The 27,494-nt window shown below is 37.9% G+C and overlaps 3 protein-coding genes across 6 annotated transcripts in view; 2 read left to right on the top strand and 1 right to left on the bottom strand.

Moving 5' to 3' along the window:
• The first annotated feature begins 4,366 nt into the window (after positions 1-4,366).
• On the top strand, positions 4,367-8,498 carry LOC113124678 (cystatin-C). Of its 2 annotated transcripts, none has more exons than XM_026297726.1 (5): positions 4,367-4,498; positions 4,691-4,851; positions 7,391-7,542; positions 7,656-7,757; positions 7,978-8,498. In XM_026297726.1, the coding sequence occupies exons 2-5, from the start codon at positions 4,743-4,745 to the stop codon at positions 8,068-8,070; spliced, it is 456 nt and encodes a 151-aa protein (XP_026153511.1). In that variant the 5' UTR covers positions 4,367-4,498; positions 4,691-4,742; the 3' UTR covers positions 8,071-8,498. The 2 variants fall into 2 exon arrangements, with proteins under 2 accessions (XP_026153511.1, XP_026153512.1); XM_026297727.1 differs by having other exon boundaries at positions 4,371-4,498; positions 4,644-4,851.
• A 1,331-nt stretch (positions 8,499-9,829) lies between these two features.
• On the bottom strand, positions 9,830-20,076 carry rassf6 (Ras association domain family member 6). 3 transcript variants are annotated; one of them, XM_026297116.1, is made up of 12 exons: positions 19,931-20,076; positions 19,347-19,422; positions 13,437-13,513; positions 12,912-12,990; positions 12,438-12,598; positions 12,035-12,129; positions 11,585-11,781; positions 11,350-11,451; positions 11,142-11,193; positions 10,929-11,047; positions 10,503-10,600; positions 9,830-10,219 (listed from the first exon to the last, which is right to left on the bottom strand). In XM_026297116.1, the coding sequence occupies exons 3-12, from the start codon at positions 13,505-13,507 to the stop codon at positions 10,144-10,146; spliced, it is 1,050 nt and encodes a 349-aa protein (XP_026152901.1). In that variant the 5' UTR covers positions 13,508-13,513; positions 19,347-19,422; positions 19,931-20,076; the 3' UTR covers positions 9,830-10,143. The 3 variants fall into 3 exon arrangements, with proteins under 3 accessions (XP_026152901.1, XP_026152900.1, XP_026152902.1); XM_026297115.1 differs by lacking the exons at positions 19,347-19,422; positions 19,931-20,076 and adding an exon at positions 16,520-16,677; XM_026297117.1 differs by lacking the exons at positions 19,347-19,422; positions 19,931-20,076 and adding an exon at positions 13,823-16,499.
• musk (muscle, skeletal, receptor tyrosine kinase) overlaps positions 18,720-27,494 on the top strand; it is a 24,362-nt gene continuing 15,587 nt past the window's right edge. The window contains exons 1-6 of the mRNA XM_026297114.2: positions 18,720-19,035; positions 23,138-23,264; positions 23,494-23,645; positions 23,820-23,947; positions 24,104-24,245; positions 24,375-24,499. Coding sequence (XP_026152899.1) covers positions 18,966-19,035; positions 23,138-23,264; positions 23,494-23,645; positions 23,820-23,947; positions 24,104-24,245; positions 24,375-24,499 — 744 coding nt within the window. The 5' untranslated portion in view covers positions 18,720-18,965. The remainder of the gene's footprint in view (positions 19,036-23,137; positions 23,265-23,493; positions 23,646-23,819; positions 23,948-24,103; positions 24,246-24,374; positions 24,500-27,494) is intronic.

The following is a 27,494-nucleotide window of genomic DNA, read 5'->3' as shown; positions in this document are numbered from 1 at the left end:
CTGCCCCTTGTTTTCTAACTGTTTTTCTATCTGCATGGTTTGTTTCTTTCAGGCTGTGTTTTTTTGCTCTGGCACTGTTTATCTGCATGTCCATCTGCATTAATACTGTATGAGCCAACATACCTGTCCCATCTGCCCATTGTTTAGATCATCTCTCTATCTGTCCTTCCTCAATCAGAGTTGTTGTGTTAGGCAATTTGTTTTTGTAGGTATGTTGTATATTTATGCTGCTTTTATTTTAAACAACTTAATGACCTATCTTTTTAACTTCCTTCATCACAGCACTTTAGGATTTTTTGTGCATGATTATAGGTTTCCTGTTTCCATGGTTCTATTTCTGGCATGCATATTGTAAAATTATATGGAGGATGTAAATCATCTTTCTCTTTAACATTTATTACTACTATTATAGCAACATTTTGTGATGCCTGCTTGTAATTTAATACATCTATTTATAACATACTGTATTTTGATCTTATTTTGTCTAAACCAACTAGTTTGTACACTCAAAAATCATCCAAAGGACATGCTTCAGGATAGAAATGTGTGTGAATAATGTGAATATAAAAAATATATATTCTTGTTTATTGTACAACATATAAACATTATTTTTCTCTTATTTGAGTTTTTGAGTGTATAGTGACACTGCTTAAAAACCAAACATTTGGCCCATCATAGTGCATACTGTACTGCATTTGAGCTTCCCTGTGGTTAAAATGAATAGTTAATATGTTCCTGACTATAAAAAGCCATTTTCAGACTAATAAACCACCTGTTGCATTATGCATCAGGGTGTTGCTTCCCTCTGCTGGGTGTCTAGGCTCATTACACGTTGGCATAAAAACAGAGGCCACATTCATAAACATTCCTTGTACTGAAATTCTGAGAAAATTCTTAAAACTGTGGGCATTTCCCAACAATTTACTTTAAAATTTAAAAGATCTCTGAAGGTGGAAAGGTCTTAGGAGTAGGAGTAGAGAGAGGGGCTTTTAAAAGGCTTAGGAGTTTCTTTAGCAGAGGAGAAAATGGCAGATGGATGAAGAGGGAGACAAAACAGAAACAGAGAAACAGAATGACAGTCAGTTAATCAAACATTACATATTAGATTGTGCAGGAATAATGTTTGTGATTGGTCTTATTACAGATACCCTGATATCTGTACTGTATGAGTACTTTTACTATCTACTAATTATTACTTTCGCATAATTGTTCTCAGAGTGATCAAGCAAACTATTACTTTCTCAGAACGTCATATTGTGTCACAGGTTTTTTCTTTTGTCTGCATTGAACATTGACAACTTGCAGGCTCCCAAAGAGGCATTTATTTTTTTTAAAGAGTTCTAAACCACTCTTTACGGTAGATTAGATCAAATTTTTAAGTTAAGTTAAGAGCTGTTTGAGAGGGCATCTGGTGTAAAACTTGTGCCAAATCAATCATGCGGATCAGTTGATTCTTTGTTGCAACCCCTAACTGGAGCAGCTGAAAGAAAATTTAAAAAGCTCTCAGAGAGGATTTGTAAAATCTTTATGAATAGAGCCCCAGGATTTGCTATTTAGAGTACCTCATATGCTTGGGCAAACAACCTACCCACATCAACATCAACCTGCGCCCAGAGCTGTATCACACACACTGTACAAACATACCATCCTAAACAGATGAGAGCAAAGAAAAAACGGGTACAGTAATGGGAATTTGTCCAATTTAGAAAGAAAGAATTTCACTAGATACAAACACTAAAGTAGCATTAATCTCTATGCTAACAGTTTGCTTATCCTGATGGGTTTTTTTAAATCATAGCCAACGATGATAGATTTTAATCACACTAATTTGCACACCATCTTTTGTAAATTAGATCAGCATTGAACATGTCCCCAATAGGCAAGTCTAATTTCTTCTCAGAGACTGTAATGTAGCCTTCAGCTCTGGCATCAAAGAGCTGGTCCACATGAAGAGAATCATAAAAGAGGCCAAGGTGGCTGAGTAGCAGAACATAGAGGCCCACTTCACAAGAACTAACCTCCAATGTGTATAGAAAGGCGTCCAGTACATCAGTAACTACAAAGGAAAGTATACACCCACAGCAATGACTCACTAGCAGTGGAGCTCAGCCACTTGTTTTCTTGCTTCAAGATGGATGAGGACAACACCACTGCCAACCACCAACAGCCAGCCATTGTTAATACTACTGGCATTAATTCTAACACTCATGTGGGTTGAAAGACTAGTGCTAAGGCATATTAAATCCATTCTTGCTCAACATCTATGTATCTGTAAGGCCAACAGGTCAAGTGACAATTCCAATGGCCACAGCCCTCAACATAGAACCAGGCATGACATGTGGAGGGATGTGGCATTGGCAGAATGGTCACCAAATTTCCCAACGTGGATAACAATCAGCCCACATACAGTATATGTGGATAAGGCATGTTTTAGCGAACCACCCCCAGGCAGTTTGATTAGGGCACCGTCACTCACCTACCCTGACACAGAAGGCTGTGTGCTGAACTACTTCTTCTATATCTATATGACTTTGTTCCGAAGCACCGCACAAACACCAATAAAACTACAATACAAATATCAAAGAACTGAGCCATCAACTTCCAGGTTTCACCTGCCCCCCTGTGGAGATGCTACAGGTCTATGAGGACCAAAACCTTCAAATTCTTAAATAGTTCATCTGTATGGAATAAATGTTTTGTGCAATATTAACTAACCCAACAATATGATCTACAGTACAAACAATACAAGCTGCAATCTATGAATCATAATTTCTGTAAGTCTATAATGTAGTTTACAAGCAATACTGCTGTGGCTTCTAATTGCTGTGTATGCAGATTTTATATGTATTTAGAGTCACCAACCAACCTGACATACATGTTTTTGGACTGTGGTAGGAAACCAGAGTACCTGGCAAAAACCCACACAGGTTGCAAACCCAGGACCTTCTTGCTGTGAGGCAACAGTGCTAACCACTCATCCACCGTGCTGCCTATGAAATGCAACATATGTCTGAAATGTATATAGAGAGTATTTCACATATGATTTAAAACTGTGACATTACTTATTTATTTAATATAGTTTTTTGTTTCTATTCTTGTCCAGGATGTTACAAATTCAGTTTAGTTTTACTGCCATGCAATAATAAGGTATACAATAAGGTATTCTATTTCTATTTTTATTTATGTCTGCTGATGTGTAATAAAGTTAAGCTCATCTTATTTTATTTTCCACCTAGGTGTAACATGTCACAGTGGCAGAAATCAGTCATCACAACAGGGAAAATGCAACAATGCAGAAGTGATGACTTGCATGTTACCATCTTCCATCAGCACTGTGGCTATGTAAACAGTACAGAACCTCATATCCTTTCACAGTTCATTTCATTTCCACTGGACATTCAAACCTCGCAGGGTCACAAAAAGGCATATATGGTCATAGCAGGCAATAGGGTCAGCCCTGCATTCTCACTCAGATAAGTTTTTGTCTTTTTCTTGCTTGGAGTTGCTCTAAAATTAGTCTTTAATTTAAGACTCCTAGCTAAAAGTTTTTTTTAGTTCAATTAAGAGTTCTCTGAGAGGATTTGTAGGATCTTTGTGAATATGGCCCCAGGATTTACAATATAGAGTACCTCATATACTTGGGCAAACAACCTACCCACATCATCATCAACCTGCGCCCAGAGCTGTATAACACACACTGTACAAACATACCTTTATAAACAATTAAGGGCAGATTGCCATGTATGCAGATTTTATATGTATATATGTATGAAAATGGACAGCACAGTGGATGAGTGGTTAGCACTGTTGCCTCACAGCAAGAAGGGTTTCTAACACATCAGGGACCTTTCTGTGTGGAGTTAACATGTTCTGGAAGCAGGCCCTTCTTGCTGCCCTGTATGTATTCATTGCTATCAGAATATCTGAAAGCCTTTACATCATGATGACAAATTTTTTGGACAGGACGCATATGTGCTGATAATTGGTATTGTGGTTCTGCTGTGTGTAATATGACTCACTGCCTGTCGACACATCACCAGAACTCCCTATAAGTGCCTTGTTCACTCATGAAGAAACTGAAAACATGAAGAGTATATACACATATGCACACAGACAGGCATGCTTATATATTACACACATAATAAAAACACACAAAACACTGGTGTGTGCACACAGACTATAGCAGACATCTGACACCCATCTATACTGGCAGTCCCACCTACCAAGCTCTGCTCTCTGTCTGTTTCTCTCAGGCACACAGACTAACCAAAACTGCTGATGGTTGTTAGATCCCTACATGGCGTCATTGCCACTGAGTTTGTAGGTGTGGTCTCCGATGGCTTGTTAAACATACCAGAGCTGCAATGCCATTTACTAACAACACCCTGTCCCTCCCTCCCTCCTTTTCACTTCATCACTCCTTTTAGTACTCTCTGTTGTGCTCACTATTGCTCCAGCATTCACTTCATAGTTGAAGTCCTGTTGTTTCAACATCAAGGTAAGTTATAATGTTTTTTCTCTCTTTCTATGGCTGTCATTTTTCACATTGTGACACTAGTGCAGTATTTTAAGTTTTCAACAACTGTCTTCTCTCTTTTTTTTCTGCTGTACATTGATTGGCAACTGGCTCACCACAACTAAAGTGTCCCGTTTACCTGACATCTTTCTCTGGATATTCTTCTTCCACCAGCCTTTCCCTTGGGAAGAGCAGAGCACAGTTTGGTGGTGATCAACAAGTCAAGATGTCTCCTCGGTTTGTAGTGTTGTTTTGTCTGTCAGCTCTTCAGCTGTGCATGGGAGATGAGCCTGTGGAGGAAACTGCTCTGCCTATACAGGAAATCATTCAAGTCAGTAAGTAGTGATGGAAAGAAATATGAATCATATTATTTACACATTTGGAGAAGCATAAGGCAGAAAACTTATATATGCCTTTTTGTCTGTACATAAAACAACAGGAATCAATACAAAAGCTACAATTATAGTAATAATATACATGGGCTCACAAAATGTATTACATAATTAAACACCTATAAACTAATCCTGAACACTGTAACTACTAGGTCCAACTACTTGTCTTATATTTTTAAGGATAAAAAAAACAAGAAGGTACACTTTTGACACTTTTTTACTTGCACCTAACCTTATCATCTTGAAAATTGGTTACCTATTTGTCTCCTGGATTCTCATATGCCTTAGTAAAGGGTGACAGTGAAAAAAGAAACTTGCATTTTTAAGTCAAGCCAAGTACAAAAAGCAAAAAGGTTTTTTCAGAAATATTTTAAAATATTTATTATACCATGTTTCATTGTGAGCCAGGATTTTGCACAGTTACAATAGTACACTCAGAAAATACTATATCATATTACAACATAACATACTGTGACTTTGCCTATGAAATATAAAATAAATAGTACAGACACAGACTATTTGAAAAGGCAAAACTATATAATTTGTCAACAGTTGGCAACAGATCAAGGTAAGGCCAAGAAAAAACAAGAAGGACAAGAAAGTCTAGTTTCCATCAGCTGGCAAAATGCTTAAGTATATTTAATGTTGAAAGACCTGTAGTAGTAACTGAACTCATATTAAACAGAATACCTTGGTCATTGGGAAAGTAATTCAGTGTTAAATTATTTTAAACAATAAAAATGTAGGGTGAGGAAATTTAAATTTCTTTCTGAAAGGGTGTGCCTGTGTGATGTAATGGCAAAATAAGTTGAGTGTTTATGTACTAAGGCTGCAGACGATGACTCGATGCCTGAGTGTGGTTGGGTACAGTGAGTCAGAGCGTTTGGTTTAGCCAGCAGTCAGAGAAAGTTTCTTTTGGCACAGTGGAATTAGATTGGGAGTGTGGTGGGAAGGAAAAATAATCCATCAGGGTTGTTCAGTACTCATTCGTAAAATATGATTAACAACAGTGGCTTCTGTTAGTGAAATGGATTTGCTGAGTAGAGAAACATTCTAGGTGATCTGGATCTAGACATAGCATATATACTGTTAATGTTCACTGGAATAAAGAATATAGCTTTGCGGTTATTTTATTAAAAAGTGCGACAAGGAGCTACAACAGCAATCATGAAGTTCACCAATGTTTGGTTTGGTTTGCCTAAATGTTTTTTGGTGCAGTTAATGAACTGTCTCAAGTCAAGCCTGCTGATCTAAAATGCCTTTGAAGGGCAGCGTTAAAGCCACTTATTCATCTGAGAAAGAACACAACAAGCCTCATGTTAATGAACAGTTTGAATAGAGTTGACCTTTCCATGTTTTCACATGTTAACAACCCTTCAACTACACTAGGGGCTTTGTGCAAAATCACTAGGGACCCTGTGGAAAAGCACTAAGGGTCCTGTGGAAAAGCAAATCAGTTCTTAGAAGGTTCATAAGTTGAACCAGCTCTCAACTGGGTCTAACAGTTTTTGGTCAAAAAAGGGGTATGTGAGGCTGTACCTCAGCATGGAGGTGCTAACAATGACAGTGTTAACATGGTGATACTTTTCAAGCTTAATCTTCATACAATAATATGAGAAATAATGTTCACCATCTTACTTTAGCACTGTCTTTCGCCAACATGTCAGTTTGTTGTTTGCTAATTAGCACTAAACACAAAGTGCATCATAGGCCTATATATATGACATTTTGCAGGTATTTGGTACCACACCAAAGCATTTCATGAATCAATTTTTTGACCTGAAACTTTGAAACTTCATAACTATTCATACTGAGGGTGATGTAAATGAGTGGCCTTGTCAATCCATTCACTGGTTGTCTAGAGAAAGATTTCTTTTTTTTTTCTTTTTTGGCCTCCAACATCTTTCAGTTGGTCGGCCACCCAAGATACAAAAGCTACAATACAGACACTTTCCCTAAAGTTTGCTTTTATTTCCTTGAGAAAATCTGCTTTATATTCTTGGCCTGATGAGGATTAGTTGGAAGAGAAGAGAAGAGAAGATAGTTTGGCTTGTTAAACAGGGTTTGGTGGTCTTAGAGTTTTCAAGTTCCTGACTGATGTTGTAAAATTATGCAGTAAATTTTCAGGATTAAGGCATATGAAAACCGCAAAACCAAACACACAAATCATAACACTTGGCTGCGGACTGCTTGTCTTGTGTGTGTATTGTGTGTCTTTTAGCAATCAGGGTCAGTGTACAAATGCATTTGTGTAACCATGGGTGTGCTTCTATTTGCACAAGTTCATTATATATACGTCGTTATGTGTATGAATGTGCACATTTCACTGCTGTGCTACTCCAGTGGTCTGCCATTACAGACTACAGTATACAGTAGACCTAACTTAAATCTTCATCATCATATTCCTTAAGTTTTGTCTCACCCATAACCCTCATGCATTTGTATGGAAACCATCTTGTGTGTATGTTAAATTTCCATCTAGAGACAGTTCCTCTCCTGGGTGGGTGGTTTGAGAAGAGTCCAGACTCAGCTGATGTTCAGGAGGCAGCACAGACAGCTGTGACAAAGTTCAACAAGAAGTTTAAGAGCAAGAAGATGTTCAAACTGGTCTCCATCACTGCCGCTAAAAGTCAGGTTAGATCCACCTTTCAGAAACAAAGGAACTAACACAATACCGCATTTCACGACTATGATATCCCATCCTACAACTTTTAATAGCTATGGTATGTCCTATGTCATCTTATTAGGTGACCAACAAGATCAACTTTAAGATTGATGCTGTCCTGGGAAAAACTCAGTGTCTCAAGTCTGAAGACCATGACTTGAACAGCTGCAAGCTTGAGAAAAAGGTAAATCTGTTGTGTATGTGTTTATCTAGTCAGAGTAAACCTCGCCAGTATTTCACACTGTTTTTAATCATTTGTAATGCAGCACCTCCAGCATTAGCTCCATCAATTGCACTCAACACAAATTCATTCTTTTCTTTCTTCTAGTATACCCTTTATAGTAAATGAGAATTTTGCCCACTTTAAAGTACAATAATAGTTACTGGTGTTTTTCCATCCACAGCGTTTCAAGTGCCATTTTGAAGTGACTCTTAATCCCTACAACGACAAACATAAGCTGCAGAGCATGAAGTGCAAGAAATCTGAGGAGGTTTAATTTTTTGAGATGAGACATTTTTTTAGTTCAGCTCCATAGCTTTGAATGTCTTGCATACGCAGTTGTTTTGTTTTTTGTTTTTTTTTGTGAAGAAATGTTTCACCTGATTTAAAGCTGTGGATGTGTGAGTTGCTAGAAGCTGAACAATTAATAACAATGATCTAACTGCGTGATTTGACGTTAAGTTACAATGTGATTTCACACATTATTTTGGAGAAAAAACAGCACATGCAGTATCCTTTTCAAGTCATATTGTGTTACCTTTCCTTTGAAATATCTGAAATGAATGGTCAGATATCAGTCATCACTAATCTGAACTGAAAAGTCTCAACATATGTTTGAAGGACCTTTCCTCTAAACCACTCTCCATTTCTTTCTCCAGAAATACACAGTTTCATTCAATAAAGCAGATATGCCTTAAAAATCAATGTAAATGCATTTCAGACAGTGGTTCAAACTGTCTTTAATGATTTCCATATGTACTGCATTTGTAGAACGTATTGCACCAGAGAATACAGTATCACTAAAGGACATGTCATTCCTCTGTCTCATTGGCAAACAGCAATCTGAAATGGGAGTAATCCTGCCTATTCTAAATACTGATATGAACAGGAGTAGAGGAAATAATTAAAGGGCAATCAATTAAATAATACAGTGGTACAAAATTGTCCTGTATATTTGTCTATGAAATAGCTAGTTTTCACATTTTATCAAAAAACATTTTCAACTATTTTTTTTTTAAAGAAGTGGTTCTTTTTCTTTTTAATATCTGCACATGGACATAAATCTTTTATGGTTATTTTGCTGTAATTTCCCATTTAGATAATTACAAAACTTATCCTCTTGCATATTAAGAAAAAATATCTGTAAGCTCCAGTGGTGAGCTGAAATTAAATATTACTGCTGAATATGTTTTGTCTAAACAAATTTATTAAAGTTTTACTGTCTATTTTCTAAGAAAAATTCCGCCAAAAGAAACAAATATTCTCATGTAGAAAAACAATTTCCACAAAACCCAGTTGAGAAAGATACATTTAATTCTATTATGTATTTAAGTGATATAGGGATGTATGTCAGGTTGATTGGTGACTCTAAATTGCCCATAGGAGTGAGTGTGAGTGTGTGAGGTTGTTTGTCTCTATGTGGCCCTGTGATGGACTGGTGACCTGTCCAGGGTGGACCCCTGCCTTTCACCCAAAGACAGCTGGGATAGGCTCCAGCAGGTCCCTGTGACTGTGGTTAAGGAATAGGCGTGCATAGAAAATGGATGGATGGATGGATTTTGTCAGAAGAAAATCAGACTCATTGCTGGGAAATGTGTACCTTTCGTAAGAGCTGGCAAGTGATTATAAAGTTACCAAGCAGCCCAAGCAGCACTGCTCACTTCACACTGCATGGACTATTGGGATGACAGTGTTTTCCACTTGTATGCAGATTTAATGTTTTTAAGCCAGTTCTGTGGGTTTCTTTGTGAACATCAGACCCACTCCAAATATCCAGCATGGTCCACTTACACTTCTATACCACTGAGATAATTATTAAATTATTAAAAATATTAAAAATATTATGGAAAAAATGGTGGTTATTCCTCACAATTAATGTGTAAAATCTGTGAAGTTGTCTTTTAAGATTTTTCAAGACTTTCAGCGAGGTTCTTGAGGTAAACAGTAACTGTGTGTCTGTCAAGGCGACATCACACTACAACAATACAACAAAATAAATACAACAATCTTCACAAACAGAAAGCACAACACAGTAGTCATGTACTTGCATTTATTCATGAACATAGAACATAGATTTACAATTATTTACAGCATCAAAAATAAAAGCTAAACATTATATTAAGTGACCCTGTTTGTAAGTGTAAGACTTTAAAAAGTTCATGGTTTGTTGTTCCTTCTTTGTTGTTGAAATCAGTGTGTGGAATTTTCCAAAAAACTTGACCTTTGTTTCACTTCCAGACTGCTGCATCTTTAGTTACAGCTTTTTACAAAGTTCTCCTCACAGCTTGTCTTTATTCCTTTAAGTGGTGCTGCACTCCCTAACTGTCCTGGGTCTGTGGAGCAGACGTTGTCAGACACTGGTCTCAATGTGAGGTGATATTTTATGGTTCAGCATATGGGATAAGAGTCTGTGCTGGTGGTGGTACCTGACACACAAATACAAACAACGTGAGCAAGCATCAAAACAAAGGAAGTTTGGAATATTGGCGCCATCATCTGGCCTGGAAACGCCACTACAAATTGTTTTCACAAAAATGAATCCAGTTCCAGTAGTTTCCACATCAATTCTGTGTAGGACACAGAAGTTGTGCAAAAAACAGTAGTGAACTTTAACATAACTTCGTGTTTGTAGATGAAAACTCGCTTTAAAATGATAACTTACTGGCATCATTTTAGTAGGTATTTAAATGGATAAGTTCATATACATACTTGTTCATGACATTCTGTATCTCTCTGTTCTCCTCCTCTCCAAGTTTCTGTAGAATCTGCTCCAGGATCGGGAGTTCCAAATTTAGATACTGCGCTACCTGACATGTAGGAGATGTAAAATAAAGTCAATTTCATTGTTAATAGGATAACATTAATATTGTAGAACAGTATTAGGCATTATGAAACACATGAAACTTGACCAAAATACAAAATACAGACAATAAAAAAAAATACCTGTGCTTTCACACTAAAATTGCAAATGTAATGTTTGTAAACCTCACTAGGACATCTGCATTTGGGTGATATGGTTTTCTGTTTCATTTAAATCTTTGTCTCAGTTTTCATTACCTCTAAACTTCTGGTTTAGATATAACTTTTGCCTTGTTTTATGTTTTAGCCCCTTGTGGATGGCACTAGTACACTCACATCATTGCTGACTTCCTCTTCGTCCACATCCATCAGAAAGATCTTCATAATGTCATCGGAGGGCCCCTGCAGTATGCGCTCCCATAAGGGGCGGTCTATGTTACTGAGCTTTTTCTTCTCTGGACAAAAACACATGCACATCAGTGAAGCATTTTGTTGTCTTACGTTGCCTTTTAATTTCTATGTAACTTTGGGTATGCAGGCAAACCGTACCACCACTCTGGTGAACGCAGTACAGAGCAAACTCCTGGGGCTCGTTCTCTATCTGCAGGATCACATGCAGGACACGTTAAATACATTGAGCATCAAGTTGTGGGATAAAGCCAATTTATAGTAGACATGAAACAATGCAATGCCTCATGAAGCCTGTGCCTTTTTATTCATCACTGTGATTAACTCGAACAATGTGTGCAAAACTTACCTTAAACTTGTTAAGCAGCTCTTTAATGACCTGGTTTGTAATCATCCTGCTAGAGATACGAACTTTAGTTGGTGTGCCAAAGGATGGTGTGAAAATAGAGGTCTATAGAAAACAGTAGAAAATTAGTGTGAGGGTGGATTATATTGAAAGGGAGAACTCAACTTGACAGGGAGATAATGATACTGTAAAAGAGGTGAGGAAAAAAAATATAATGGGATGTTGAGCAAAAGCCCACCTTATAATTATAGAAGTGCCCATTGATAGAAAAGCGATGTTGTCTTTCTTTTTCTCTTTGGGCTGCCGACTTGCCCTTTTCCCTCCTCTTGATCAAAGAGGCGTCACTCATACAGCGAAACAGGTTGGACTCCGCCTCCAGCTCTGGGTTCTTCTTTCTCACAGGACGCAGTGTGGTGGTCTCATAAACAACTGGGCCTTTGGAGAATGCAGAAATCAGTTAATAAAATGTGTCATGCTCTACATAGTACATTGTGAATAACTAATCATACTATCAGACAAATAAATCCATGAAAAGTAACAATAAGCTTAGGTCACAGTGTGTAAATTGCTTTTAATTTGGCTTCATTTAAGATTTTAGATTCTTGAAACTATCTGTAAAATTCAGTGCAAACCAATGCAAAAATGACAGTATTGTCAAGTTGTTTTGGAAAAAGATCTTGAAAACAACCTGGTAATGGATTATTGACTTCTGCTTCCTGTGCTGTCTCAGACATCTCATCTATCTGGTGCAGGTCAACGTATTCTCCCCATCGTGTCATACCCCTGCCGAGAGAGGGAGCAAAATGTGGGAATTAAAATTAAGAAATTTTTAGTTAATCTATCTATGTTCAAATTTTCACTCGCACGCCTGCTCCCAACACATTTATTGCTATTAGAAGTGTGATCTTACTACACTAATTGGTAGCAGAAATTTACGATATTCAGTCTTAAGGGTCAAACAAATATGAGCATGATGTTGAATAGGAGATGATAAAACCAGATACATTTGGGATTATGAATGCAAAAGCTTCAAACTTTTTCACATTTTGTTCTGCACTGTTGACATTTAATAACATTAGACTGGAAACAACCTCTTGTTTCCAAGAGGGCTGACTGGACTGGTGGGGTCAGGTGGGGTCTGGGAAACAAAGGGAAGCATTTGTTTGTCGTCCTGAATTTTCAGCCTGATGAGTCTCCGTACCCCCCAGGAGATATTCAGGAAGCCTTCCACTACCACCTCTCCATCAGCCCCCTGTTACAGACACAGATACACAGAAACCGATATACAATTACAGATAGAGATCTCACTAACCATACCAGTTGAACCTAAGCTCATTAGTAGGTGTATAAAATCAAATAAATGAGATGTCACATGTATTTCAACAATGCAGGAGGAAAGAGCTGAGAGCATTATTAATTACTAATTAATAATGTTCTCATAAGTTATGACACCGCAATGTTATTTTAAATATCTAAAAATGCAAGAACAGAGTTGAGAAATTATCAATAGATATAATAAATAAAAGAAATGCTTGATAAATAAATAATAATAAAGGAAATAATACCAGAGAGTAACTGAGGTGCAGCTGAGTCTGGTCCTTAAGGAAGCAGTTGTAGGTGTTCAGCAGTGAGAGAAACTCTGCTCTAAAATGAAAACAACAGCAGTGAATGACCAAAATACAAGAAGCTTATAAAATACAACACACTATTAAAGACTTAATCGTTACTCTCTATAAAAATCAGTATCTGGTTGGAGCTCTTTGTCACATTTTAAAAATCTATGGGCTGTTAGCAGCTCCATCAAATATTGTTATCCCCTCCAGATTTCTTGTTTGGTTTCAGTTAAATGACTTTTATAGGCCCAAAGAGGTAATATTATCCAGTATTTTACACTGGTGGGAAATACTGGACTAAACTACTCATAAAGTAGTCACAACTAGCTCCACCATGAATATATTATATTTGTCAGTGGCCTCAGACTTTCACTTTCGATCCTTCTCTACTTTTCAATGCATTGGTGTACCTTCGAGCACACAACAGCAAACATATTTCTATAGATAAATATTCTCTACATGTGACATATGACAAACCTGGAGAGTTTCCTCCCCTCTCCTGCATGGATCACTGGGAGCAGAGCTGATTTATTCATCTCTGGTTGCATCACCTACTGCAGAGATAAAAATAAATAAATAAAAAAATAAACACAAATGAAGAAATCAGACATAACAACATCTTCTGTAATCACACCATGTGGGCACAGAAGTACAGTAATCAGGGGTAAATCTTAAACGTGAAGCCAGGAGTTGAACAGTAAAGGCTGTCGACTTGTTGAACGGTTCTTCAGCGTTTGTATGTTACTTGTAAACACATACCAAACCAGCATTATGTCAAGGAAGGCACACCGAATTACACAGCAGCTGTACAACAAACATGGTGCCACACTTGCTAAAAATGCACAACATAATTAGAATCTTACCTTCTCTAACATGGGAAATCAGTACTTTCCTCTTGATTCTGTATCTTTGTCTGTGCCCTTTTCTTCCTTCTGTGCTTTAAATATCTCTTTTCAGTCTCTCTCTCTCTCTCTCTCTCTCTGAAGTTTTTGTGTTATATTTATCTCCCTCTCCCTTTCTTTCTAGTGTGCCTTTACTCTTTTACTTTCTTTTTTTTACGCTTGCCTCCAGGAGATTTAATAACAGTACTCCACCCAGTAACCAGTGATGACAGTGTAGACCCAACCATTTGTTTATTCTCTGGTCAGAAACACTGAAGCCTGTGCCTATGAACAGACACTGCTGAAATGGCCGTTCTGCTTCTTCTTTTTTAAATGTCTGATTTTGTTTTTTTTTTTTTTTAGTTCTTATGTTGTTATAGACAACACAGAACAATCTGACAGCAGCACTCTGTCCTATTATTCCTTTCTTTCATGCTTCCCTTCTCTCTCTGCCTCAGCGTGTTTGCTGGTATCTCAGGTATTCAGCACCTGTCAGCCCCAACACTCCCTGTTCTGACACATCACTCTTGTGCTGAAGATCACAACATTTCACACCAACAACAAAGGTTTTAAAGGTGAAAGACAAAAAAATGTAGAAGCAGCCTAAATATCTCTAAATTATAGCAGTCAGTATACAGATAAAGGCAAAGTATCAGTGTTTTTTACTGCAGTGCATTTGCGGTGCCCTGAAGGAGGTGTTACGGTACTCATCTAGTGTTTTTAATCTTCTCCCGGTCTCTTAAAACTCAACCGGCAGTTCCCCTTTCAGCCACCAGGTGGTGCAAAGTCCCTCAAATTGTGTCTGCTGTGAGGAAAATTAAAGGTGAATTCTCTGACTGAACAGCACCCATTGGCTGATCCATTTCACTTTGTTTTTAACTCCAACTCAGTGGTGTGCACCATTAGGACATGGCAAGCAGGGAAATATTGCTAAGATGAAGCTCAATGAAATTATACTTCAGCAAAATTAACACACATTAAACACATGAAAGCGGCAAGAAAAAAAGACAGACAACTGTTACTAACATGAAAAGAAGAGCAGCATTATTTTTCTTCTGTTTATTTTCTACTTAACTGAGGGAGAGAAAGGCATAGTATCACATGCAGGGTTGAAGAAGAAGGGCATACTGTAAATACTCTTATGTAATTTAAGGTCATCAAAGGTTAAAAAAAGTCTACATGCTGCAGAAATACCTATGAAAGAAAACCATTATGTTTGTGTTTTTCTACACCATGTTCCAAAGATCCATGTCTTACCCCTTGTTTCTGAATTAAAGTGATGTGAGCACAGCACTGTCTGTCTTACAAGCTTCAACATGTGGGCTTTGAAGGTCCCCTTAAGCAAATACATCCAACCTGTGTATGTGTGTGTCTGTGAGTGTGTGCAACTTTTAAATCAAAGTCAAGTAAAGCTACTATAATACTATGAAGGTATTATACTACTAGTACATGGTCAACAATACAAAGTCAATAATTGGGTTCATAATGTCGATAACCTAAGTCACAGGCACCGTCCTGTTAACAGGAACAAGTGGAGTTGGCCTTAAAAAAGAGGACATAGCTGAGCTAAGCCTGAAAGCCAGGGGTCCCTCATATGAGGATAACAAGGATTTTTAACCAGTTTCAAAAGAAACATGTCCGTAAACGCAACAACTTCTTACAAAACGACTACACTGATGTTCCATGTTCTCATCCCCCTATTCAACAAAGCACAAGATACTGTTCCACTTCACGTCTACTGAGGTATTCCCACATGAGTTTAAGGTTTTCTTAGGACAGTGACAACTGCCAGGAAAACAAATTCCAAAGTGAAAGCATGAATGAATCAAAGCAACCCTGGTTGCAATAACGAATAGGACCAAACATTTTTTTTTTCTTTTTTTTTTGTTCATTTGGCAGAGAAAACTTTTGCCTTTTTGAGATATTTTCCAGGAATCTTCCTAAATGTAGAGCATCAAAACAAAAGGCTGTGCAAGATGCAATTTGTGGATTAAAACTGTAATGTTATTATATGGTAAATAAAGGTAAATAGATAATGCAACATTCAGAGAGGCACTACATGAATGCCGATTATATGATAGGAAAAGGGGTCAGCGAATAAAACAAGCTTTTTCACTGTCAGCTGTGAGCCGGAAAAACGTAGCCAGTGGGAAAAAAGCCAACTCACACAATGACACACCCAGTTTCTCCCTTTACTGCCTTCCTGTATTTCACTCCTCCTCTCAGTCTTTCTCTTACTACACATTTCTTCTGTCTTTGTGCTATCGTAGCATGTGACCTTTGCTCTTCAGCATACACATACAGACTTTCGTTTTTATATATAAAAAATGTAGTACATTATAACATAACATTTAAGATCAAATTTATTCTCCTCGAGATCTGTGCATCTTTAGTAGCATTAATTCTGTTGTAATAGTAATGTTTGGGTTATATAATTAAAAACTACAGTCAGTAAAAAGCAAAATGTGCTTGATATTTATATTAATTCAATCTAACGGTCGTCTTTTTTTTTTTATGGAAAAATAACATTTGAACCTATGTGAAATTTGTATTAATGTATTCATACACTTTCATTTTGTGAATGAAAAAACTCCTCGGTTCTCCCGGTTCTAGTTCAGCAGCATACTTTAACACACTCCAGGCATAAAACGTAATGATCGAAGATACATTCAGTCCTACCTGACCCGCCAGTCTTTCACTCCTGAACAAATGAAGTTGGTTCACTCCATGTCTAAGCTCTTGGCACCTTTGTGTGTGTGTGTTTGTTCATTGGTCCGAGGTACAGTGTATGTGGTAGGAGATGAGTGTTTGTGTGGCACGCTGAGGCAGCTGGTTAATTATTGCAGGACACGTTGAGACACTGTTGAGGAGGAGGGGCTGACTGACACCAGATATGACTTGACTTTTGTGTGTACATGTTGTCTGTGCATGTGTGTGTGTAGAGAGAGAGAGAGAGAGAGAGAGAGAGAGAGAGAGAGAGAAAATGAAAGAAAATGATAGAACTACCCACAACAGCGTTGAAAGCTTCATGTTAAAGTTTCATTGTCTTTCCTCAGCAAAAGCTTGGGGTATGTTGATATGTGGCAGCTCCTAATTAGACACAATTCAGTCCCTTCAATGAAACCTTTCAATCAGCTACAGTAAAATAAAAACCACAATAATCCAGGAAGGGTTCCTGATGACAGACATTCAGTGGTAATTGGAGTAAACGGCACCACACACACACACACACACACACACACACTGATCATGACTGTCACACACTGCATTTTGACGCAGATGAAAAACATACGGTCACTAATGGCACAAAGGGACAGGTGTTGCGGTTAGTTAGTCCTTTGGGCATGACTAGACAAGTAGGTGTGTTTTAAAGAGATATTTGACTCCCTTTTGCACGAGGAATAAATAGCAGATTGAACAGATCTTCACTTTGATAGCCCTAAAGCCAAAGTTTTAAAACGGCTTTATTTTTACAGAAGTTATGGTCTGGTAAAATCAGGACGTCAGTTAAACTCCAGTAAATCAGAAGTTATTATCATGGGTTATTCACACTCAGGGTCATTGTCTTGAAATATAATTGCAGCAATATCAGTGTCACCTGATACTACTTTCATTTTGGGAACTCAGTTGTCAAATTATTCATCTGTTTTATCATCAAAACACCTAATAATTTTAAAGATCACTTTGAAATGAGTTTTCAAAACTCATTTTACTCAGGACTGAGTTTATTATTGTGATTCTGTCAGCAGAGGGAGTCAGAGCATCAGCACAAAAGTTGTCTGTGATCCTGTACTGCTGAGTCAAAAGCAGCAGTTTTACACTGTAATGTATTTCTATTTTATTCACCTCCTCTAATATTGGTTCCTTTTTACGTGTCTGAAATGTTTTAACAGTTGCCTTCATAAAATATAATCATTGCTTGCTCATATTGACAGGAAGTACATATTGCTCTGCATGACAGCATCATCTAGTGGTGTGCAACGTCATCACTGCAAGGAAAGCTAGAAGCACACACTGCCACTGGGCTGCTTTGAGTTATGGCACATACGTGTGTTATTTTGTCTATAACACAATGACCACAAAACCTACATTTTGCTAGGACAACGATTATAGCTATTTAAAAACAGAAAGAAAGTTTTCCCTCAACAATAATGAGTACAATAGCTGACTCTATCCAAAGCAGAATGGATAAGGAGCAAATGAACTGAAATGCCATTCCTTTCCTAAAATAACACAGGACATACATGCTAGCAGGCAACAGGTGGGCACAAAGGCTGCCTCCTTGACTATGTGTGTGTTTACTGTACAGAATATATATATATATATATATATATGTACACTAGTAATAGTAAGACATGCCTTTAAGTGGGTACATTTGCTTAGAGAAAATATGCTTAAATGTTCTGTGTTACACAGTTGCGTATTGAACTACTTATTAATCATGATATAGACACTGTAAACTGCTGATTAAATTTAACTGGTGATTTCAGTTATTTTATACTTATAAGTGGAGGTGACTATTTGCTGCAGTTATGCCTGTTTGTCCTTTTTTGTGCCCTATGTTAGTGTACATTGGGAACAAACAGGATCAGGTGTGTGTGGCAACAAAAACCTGCAGTTTGCTAATAAAATGGCAGATTTGAGTTGTATTATAATATACAGCACTAATAGATTTGTTTTAATTTCTACATTTCTGTAGTTTCACTGACACAAAAGTGACTTCGCCAACTGAAGAGTTCACTAAAGAGCTGAAACTTAAATGCAGCTTGTTTTGCAGCTCTGAATAAACAATGGGTAGATACTGTTTTTGATTACTGCGGCTATGGAGAACTCTCTAGCACTGGAGCCTTTGGAGCTTAGAGTTTAGCTGCAAAACCTGAGTGACTGTACATGAGGACAGTTAGCAGCTGCCACTGTCCATCACAAAGTTAAAACACACACAGACACAGTGACTGAGCTGTTCCGTGCACAGAGCTCATGGCTGACACATGCAGCCGCACTAACTGAAGAAACACATCAAGTGAAGCAACGAGAACATCTCCCTGTCTGCCATTGGAATCTAACCACCAGCTTATTCTGCAAAGCTGTCCAAAAGATTTGTCAGAACAAACAGTGGACAGTGAGGATGAAGTTTTCAGGCTTCAGTATTCTTTTTCTGCTGGTTCTGGTCACTTCAAGTTTCGGCATACAGAGAGGTAAGTGAGGTTTTCATAGGTGGGCACTAAGTAAGTCTTTTTTTTTAGCATATGTTGTGAAATATGTTGCTGAAGTATTGTAAAGATAAGAACGGTATGGATTGCATTACATTATTTTATTCTAGAGATATCTTGTGCTTAGTGAGTTATTAATTTTTTAAGAAAAAGGCCTTTTGCATGATCTTTCTTCTAAATGTGTGTGTCTATGAATAAGTAAAAGTGATGATCTAAAGATCAACAGTCAGCAACTGATATTAAAAGAAATGCGAGCATGGAGAGCATTGTTTATTCCAGTGGAAGGTGCAGTTTACCTTCTGTAAACACTTGGAGAGGGTGCAGGTTGCATTTCCCACATGTGTAGCACAGAGATCACCTGTTTCCACCATCCTGCAGGGAAAAGGAGAAGGTGTTTATCCGCTTATAGTGTAAATGTGACTAAATCTATATCCTTCCTACACTCTGGCATATCCTCTCTGCAGGCTGTTGTTCAGATGAACTATTCCCTCTACATCTATTTCCCTTCCTAATATGATGATTTTCCATACAGACACTTCCACAGTGAACTGTGCACAAGCATAAACAGAACTCACAGTCTAACGTGGGAACCATCTGACATTTATCCCTGTATTTTTTCAACTCATGGAACTCAGAAGTTTTAAACAACTTTAACAGCTGTATACAGTGTTTCATCTATTTTGATCCTGCCATACAAAAGCATTGGATGTGAAAAAAAAAGAGGCACAAAAATGAGGAAAACTGGACATCTCATAAGCCAACAAAGACCCGACTGTGTTTTTAGGATCAGGACATATGAGATGGGTACCTTATCAAATACTGACACAGTTTTAAACCTTAGAAATACAATACATGTTTTAGAAGTTCAAATATACATTACATGCTGCACATCCTCAGGGAATCAGGTGGTGTAGACGCTGTCACATTCTGCCTGGGTTTTGTATCGTAGCTGGTCAGCTCGGCTAGGCTGGCATGGTGTAGGGCTCGGCTTAGCAGACGACCTGAGCTTTTCATAATGAAACAATGATTACAGCTGAAACAAACGTAGACCATGTTACATGTTTGCCCCTGCTCCAGTTTTTGCAATTAGCTATACACTAGGTTAAACATGTTCAGGCTGAACCGAATGTAAACACAGTGACTGAACATGAGCAAGGTTTGGCTTTTTTTAAAAATCAAGTGTAATCATCAGCGACCTGATTGAAGACAGTTTTACGAGCTGCAGCTGTAAATTAACATTTAGCAACTGACATTTGACAAGTGCTGGAAAAGTGCATGACTATTTTATTATTGCTGGGTCTTTGTTGTGGTTTTGAGGCGTGGGCCAGTTGAGCAAAGCTGAATCGGATGGCACAGAAAGACTCACTTTTATGTGTTCTGCTGGGCTGAGCTGGCTTTTATTGGCTGTTTCTGCTTTTATTTGAAATAAAACAAATAAAATGACACTGATCATGCTCATTATTAATGCGCCCCTTAAAATTATATATCTTTCTTGAAGGCCTCCTCAAGTCTCATGGTCTTGCGGTTGAAACTGCTTTCAAGTTTCAAGCCTTTAATCTTTCAGTCTAATTAACTGGTGACAGCGTGAGTCAAAACAATATTAAGTACATCTCGGTTTTTAGGATTTAAATCCCCTCTCAGATGAATGATGTCTCTGATAATGACCCATGTAATAAGTGAATAATGTCCTGTGAGCCAGTGGTTATTGTAAAATATGCTCTATTAGGATGACTCAAGACCATGTCTGCATTTAAAGGCAGCATAATAGGTTAAAGAGGGTGTTGTTGTTGGTTGGTTGGTTGGTTAGCATGTCTTTGTGAACTGAAAACAATTTAGTTTGACCACAATAAATTAATAATAATAAAAAAAAGTCTGCATGATGAAGCCAAAGAGAAGGGAGAGTACTGTTTACAATTTGACTCAAAGTACGGAAAAAACCTGGAGGATAAACCGAAAATCTAAGCAAACACCAAAGGAACCAAAGGCTCCAAGGAAGAACACTTTCATGGGAAAGAAATAGAATTGGGAAAGGTTGACAGAGATAGTCAAGGAAGTAATGCGCATGAAACTGGAGTGAGGAAGATTTATTCAGTGGTCACTGCAGTAAACAGTAACAACAACATGGCAATGAGTATTTATTTGTTGTTTTGGACATTTTTACAATGAGAGAAATTGTTTACTCACATTGGTAAAGTGCAGTGAATAAGTAAAAAGGAATGGTTGACATCTCAGCTGTGCACATCAGCAACATCATATTTTTCATGTTCTGGCATGGACACATACTAACAGTAAAAATAGGGAAAACAAGTGATAATGAGAGACAGTTGGTTTGCATCAAGCGGGTTTGTGTAAAGGCCAGATGTGACCACTGTAACCAGCCTCCTCTCAAGGCCTTAACACGAACTTCTCACAAGGTCGGATCCAGAGAGGCTCTCATTTTTGCTAAATCATGGGGCAGAGCATGAGCCATAGTGAAACCTTCATTCAGATGTTATCCATTTGTTCAGACATAATATTGGCAATGGAAACTGTGAGGGGAAAATACACATACATATTTTGCAGACTCACTCAAAAATAAAGCTTCTAGGTAAAAGGATGTAAGGTTATGGCACAGACACAAGATTTGATACAGGAAGCACCTTAATAAAGCAGGGACAAGCCAGATATTTTAAACACACTTTGACATTGTTTCCTACTATGGTTTTAACCCTCATATCAGGGTTTCAGTCATTAACAATAGCTTTGCTCCATCACCCATTCAAACATAGTCAAACAGAGGCAGGGACCTTGGGTCGAGTGTGGGGACGAGAGCTGCCTTATGGTCCTTGTTATTGTGAAATATTTTCATAAAAGACAAAACAAGCACAATGTCCTTTAAACCCTTATCCATCTATTCTCTTTTCTTCTTTTCTCCAGTCCCCTCATCTGCCCTTTCATTTTCTTCTCTCCTGTTTTCTATTTCTATTAGTTCAAGCAAAGTTTAAAGCAACCCGGATGTCTCTGATCTGAATCCACATATAAACAGTTGCTCCGTCACCCGTGTGCTGCTACTATCCATTTCCATCCCCCTTTCCTTTTAACTTGTTTTTGTTTTAACCCTCCCCCCTCTCATTTACTCCTTAATATAGTCACCCAGATCCACAGAAGAAAATAAAATAATAATACTGAGGTGATTTCCCTTTAACCTGGTCTCACCTATCTGAAAATAATCCCTCTTCTCATTTCTCCCACAACTCCCTTTAATGAAGGAAGCTCACTACATGGATGAACTAAATACTGATCACATATTTACTCTGGATTTAGCTGGTTTATATCACTGAAAAATAACAGATGTTTTCAATGTTGTGTATATTCAGTGTACAAAGAACTGGTAATGTACCCACTCTCTTTTTAACAAAGACCATCTGTTGAAATAAGATAGTGGAGGACAGAGTGTGCACTCAGGATGGAGCTTGTCCTTGAACTCTAAATTAAAATGATGTCCATGCTTCAACTTCTGCTCAAGTTAATAAATAAATATAGAAAGAAAGCTGTATTAGTAATTCTGAGAACTTGAGTTAAAGTTCAACTCCTAAAAATCAACACTTTCTTGTCTTTCCTTCTCTGTCAACATCTCTCATCCTCTTCACTTTCCTGCTACTTCAAGTTACAAAACTCATATGATGTAATTTCACTAATAAGCAAACCTATCCTTTCCCTCCCTGTGTTCCCAGTGTTTCAGTTCTTCCCTCACTACTGCTCTCAACAGGTCAAATCCTCAGAACCTCTGATCCGCCCCGTTTAGTCAGCGGTCATGGCCGGACACTGCCACAGACGAATCAGCCTAAAATAAGGATGCCAAGAATGTCTGAAAAGACACAGCTGTTTATACTGAATATGCTCTGGAGGAGATGACTTGTATATACAATGGCAAAAGTGTGACAGTATAGAGTAGCAAAAAGTCCCATATCAACTTGACAGTGATGCTGCTTAAAAGATATTTTGTTCAAAATACTGGATTTTGTTCTTTGTTTTGAAGCATAACTCTATACTATACTATACTATATACTAACTCTATACTATACTATTTTCTTTGTTCCCTGCCTAGCACCTCGTATAATCACCTTGTTAGAGACACTGGATGTGCTACCGGAACACAATGCCACCTTCATCTGTGAAGTGGAGTCAAGTCCCCCTGCTGAGGTCACATGGACCAAGAATAACCAACCAATCATGTAAGTTTGCAGCTAAAACTTCTTTCAGCTCCAGTAGTCAAATACATTCTGAGACTTCACTTGCAGGTTCATTAAGAACTATACTGTTATACATAGTAATTGGCTATTTACACATTCTTTGCCATTCAAGCATGTCATGTTGTAAATATATTTTTTAAAGATGTTCCATGTTAATAAAAATAATGTTAACTGAATATTAGGCTTTGCACCCGTCGTCTTCTCCCACCAGGTACTACAACCCCCGGTACATCACCAAGGAGCAGGGACAGATGCTAATCCTCCCTCACGTCCGAGAGACAGACAATGGAGAGTACTGCTGCCTCGCCAGTAATGGCATTGGAGAGCCAGCCAAGAGCTGTGGAGCGCTGCAGCTAAAGATGAGTATGTCTGCTTTCTTTCAAGATTATACGACTAGACTCCACTTAGTTTTGTTCTCGAGCCCAGACGTTTGAAAGACCATGCATGTAACATAATTCCATTTACCCCAAACAAAGCAGCATTTGGACATAAGGCTGAACTGCTGTGTCTTATTTTTTTGTCTTGTCCTTTCATCAGAGCCACAGATCAAACGCCATCCAACTAATGTAACCCTTCTGGTAGAATCCAAAGCAGTTTTGCCTTGTGTTACTCTTGGCAACCCCAAACCAGATATCACCTGGCTCAAAGATGATGAGCTTATCAAGGTATGCACTTCTTTACTTTTTCATACAGAACAACAGAATGTTTTCCAGTTTTATAAGGAACACTTCAGCACATGCTTTGGACCCCTTAGATATCTCAGTGCAGTTTTGTTCAATTGTATCTTTAAAGCAGAAAAACAAATTGTCACTGTCTCCCAGATCAGTGATCGTGTTACCATTCTGGACTATGGTGCACTGAAGATCCATAACATACAAAAGGAAGATGCAGGGCAGTATCGCTGTGTGGCCAGGAATAGCTTTGGTTTGGCCTTTTCAAAGCCTGTTACAATAGAGGTGCAGGGTATGTATTTTAATGTTTCACTTTTTATGCTTGTATGTACATACGTGGTCATTTTATGAAGTTTGAATTGGACTGTCTGGTTGCAGCATGTTAATATTTCTACACTGCTGTGTGTCTGTGTATGTCCAGCTCCAGCTCGAATCCTGCGGGTTCCAAAAGAGAAAAGGGTAGCGTATGGTAGCCAGATTTCCCTGGAGTGTAACGCAACTGGAAATCCGATCCCTACCATCACCTGGCTGGAAAATGGGAATACTGTGAGTTTTCAAGCTCAGTGCATCTTTGTGTGTGTTCAAGGGGAATTATGTCTATCCTCATTAAACTTTATCTATTAGAGTTTTTTTTTTGCATTCATTTTGGGACACCGAAACGCTCTAAAAGCTAAATTTCTACAATCAGATCCAGTCACTGTTTAAGGCTGTAGCAGCTTCTCGTCCCTCTCTGTCTGCTCTGTCCCCTTGGTCTCCCATAAATTTCTGTGATCTCAACAAGAATATTCTTGTCTCCTTTACAGCCGTCGAGTTGGGCTCAAATGTCAGTCTACACAGCCAACATCAGAGAAATTTTTACCACGTAGCAGACATTGTAACACATTGTCAGCTGCAAAGCCTTACATAACAAGAAAGCTATGAAAAAATACAAACAAGATAGATAGGAACGCCAATATGTATCACATCTGATAATACATTCACGTTAAAAAATCTTCATGAAATCGTCATCTGACATAACAAGAGATCTGAAAGAAAACTACTATGTAGAGACGTAGATGAGAACTGTAGTTATTACCTGCTACATCAAACTCAGAGCAGTTCTCCAGTGAGACTCTTATAGATATACTATAACTGCACTGCTGATGCTGCTGCACAGCCTCATCATGTATAGACCTTCTCTTTTAAATGATGTGACTGCACCATGTATGTGGCTTAATCCAGACCATAACTCGAGCATAAAGCAAATGTCTTAGCAATCATGTACATGATCAAGGGTAATGGAAACAGTGCACTAAGAACACAAACCACACATAAAGTGCATCCTAATGCACACATTCAAAAAATGATCTTGCATTTCTTTTGTGGTCACCCTCCCCGTTTGTCACTCACAAGCTCATTGGCTGCAGAATCGGCGATATAAAAAGAATAGGAATTCTCATTATGGTGACAGAGGATTGAAGAGATTGCCTTCCATTTAGGCATTAATACACAGTGTTATCAGCTTTAATTATGTGTGTGTTTTTTTTTAAAGCGAGTGGTATGATGCAGCTGTCAAAAGAAAACCACATATCACCAAGGTTTTTAAGGTCAGGGTTTGTAGGCTCCATCTCCATGATCCAACTATATGGTTCTAATATTTAGCTGTTACAGATTCATTGAGGGCTGGTGCATAGTAAGAACATAAAGAGAACAATAACTAAAGCTCCCTGCTAATGTACTAAATGAACAACATAACTAAATCAGGTTTAGTGATCCAGAGCACCAGTAGTCCAGCTGTTTTAATACAGGGGTTAAGCCTAATAATCTGATCATTATGTTCTAGTATGTGAGTCATTGCAATGGTTTGGTTTTAATCACAGTTGCTGTTGTAATGACATGCAATGCTTTTTTTGATACAGCAGGAGAGGATATTATTCATGACTAATGCCAAGTGCGGTCTTTTTATTGCAAGCACAAGTATGCAACTGAATTCAAACAACAGGACCTTTTGTCTTTGAACAGTTCTCCAGTGTGTGCTGAAGAGAGAAGTGAAGATATTAGACAAAGAAAGAACAATGCCCCCTCTTTAGTTTGTAGCTGGTGTGGTAAAATTTTGTCATGCAATCATACCTTCTTTTAAGTTTGTTTCATTTGTTTTGGGGTTTTTGTACCATCACCCTACCCCACCTCTATAACCCTCTTATGAAGTTATGCTTCTTTTTCATGGACGTTAAATTACATAATAGAATACATTATGAACAAGATTTCAGCAGACACTTTTTATGTGTGCCATAGCTATTAGATACTTACCGCATTATAACGGTGTTGGGTGCTAGCTACAATGTGATTACAGGCCTATAATGCTTGTAAATGGTATGTATGTATGTGTGTCTGTGTGTGTGTGTGTGTGCTGATTAAAATGACTGTGGGAGCTGCTTTTCTGGCAGCTTGTTGGGGTCATTAATTTCAGCAGGGCCAGACTCCACTCCTAAAAACAGCGTGTCAGACACATCTTCAAATATAGACATACCGCATATCAGCACCTCGACTCACTCGCTCACACACACATTACACACACTCACATATATCATTTATGTAAGCGTAAATGCAGAAACTAAAAACAACAAACACATTTTATCTGGCTGCATTGGCACTGTGTGAATACCAAGGAATTTTTAAGTGTTTAAAATTAAAACAAGTAGCGCATGCACATAATTTTATCAGCTCAACACCCATTAGACTACAAAAATAATCAGGGAAATGGTGAGAACAGTGAACATGAACAGTTCATGCTTAATTTTCTGATGGAAGTCTGGGTAGAGAGATTTTCCCATTTTTATAATAAATTCTATTCATTTGGCTACAAAACAATGACATATAATGGCATCAATACTCTAATCTGTACTACTTCCTTCGGCTTGCAAGAGTAATTTTGCATTACAAAATGGATAAACTTGAAAAGGGAAAGCCTAGTTAATATTGGACTGAGTCTCTGCAATCAGAATACTGTTAAACACACAATACAACTGTCAACAGAGGAAAATGGTCATCTCTGGGCTGCTTTTAAGGTTTTCATCTGTTTATCTGAATGAGATTATCAAATCTGGTCTCTGCTGTCTCTGAGTGGAATTATTACCAACAAATCTTAGTATTTATAATACTTCCCAGTGCATGTTTTAGCTATTGTGGTTGTAATTTATAAAATTAATAATTTTGATCCTATACAGGATTATAGCTGTAGTGGATTTTGCAAATCTCTGCTGTATTGAGTGTTTGGTTTTATGGACATAGTGGAGCATTTTGTAGCTAAAGAGCAAGAATGATGGCGAATATTACTTAATTTTTGTTGAATGTCCATAATCAGTATGTCTATATTTTTATCCACCCACCCCAACCAGTTGATGCAGTAGCTGCCCAACTAATCCTGGTTCTGCTGGAGGTTTCTTCCATTAAAGGGAGATTCCAAGTGCTTGCTCATAAGGGATTTTTGTTGGGATTTTTTCTTTTTTGTAAAGAACCTTGAGATGACTGAATTTTGATTTGGTGCTATACAAATGAAATT

The sequence above is a fragment of the Mastacembelus armatus genome, chromosome 12 (assembly GCF_900324485.2).
Source record: "Mastacembelus armatus chromosome 12, fMasArm1.2, whole genome shotgun sequence".
NCBI classification, from domain to species: domain Eukaryota; kingdom Metazoa; phylum Chordata; class Actinopteri; order Synbranchiformes; family Mastacembelidae; genus Mastacembelus; species Mastacembelus armatus.
The sequence above is the reverse complement of the archived record's forward strand: the minus strand, read 5'-3'. Positions and strand labels throughout refer to the sequence as shown.

Bases quoted from the DNA above. Each gene is read 5' to 3' on its own strand.
- LOC113124678 (XM_026297726.1), top strand. From the start codon at position 4,743: ATGTCTCCTCGGTTTGTAGTGTTGTTTTGTCTGTCAGCTCTTCAGCTG. The intron at 7,543-7,655 runs GTTAGATCCACC...TCATCTTATTAG, and splicing joins TCACTGCCGCTAAAAGTCAG to GTGACCAACAAGATCAACTT. The intron at 7,758-7,977 runs GTAAATCTGTTG...TTCCATCCACAG, and splicing joins GCTGCAAGCTTGAGAAAAAG to CGTTTCAAGTGCCATTTTGA.
- rassf6 (XM_026297116.1), bottom strand. From the start codon at position 13,507: ATGCAACCAGAGATGAATAAATCAGCTCTGCTCCCAGTGATCCATGCA. The intron at 12,991-13,436 runs GTTTGTCATATG...TTTTCATTTTAG, and splicing joins GAGGGGAGGAAACTCTCCAG to AGCAGAGTTTCTCTCACTGC. The intron at 11,194-11,349 runs GTAAGTTTTGCA...GTGATCCTGCAG, and splicing joins AGCTGCTTAACAAGTTTAAG to ATAGAGAACGAGCCCCAGGA.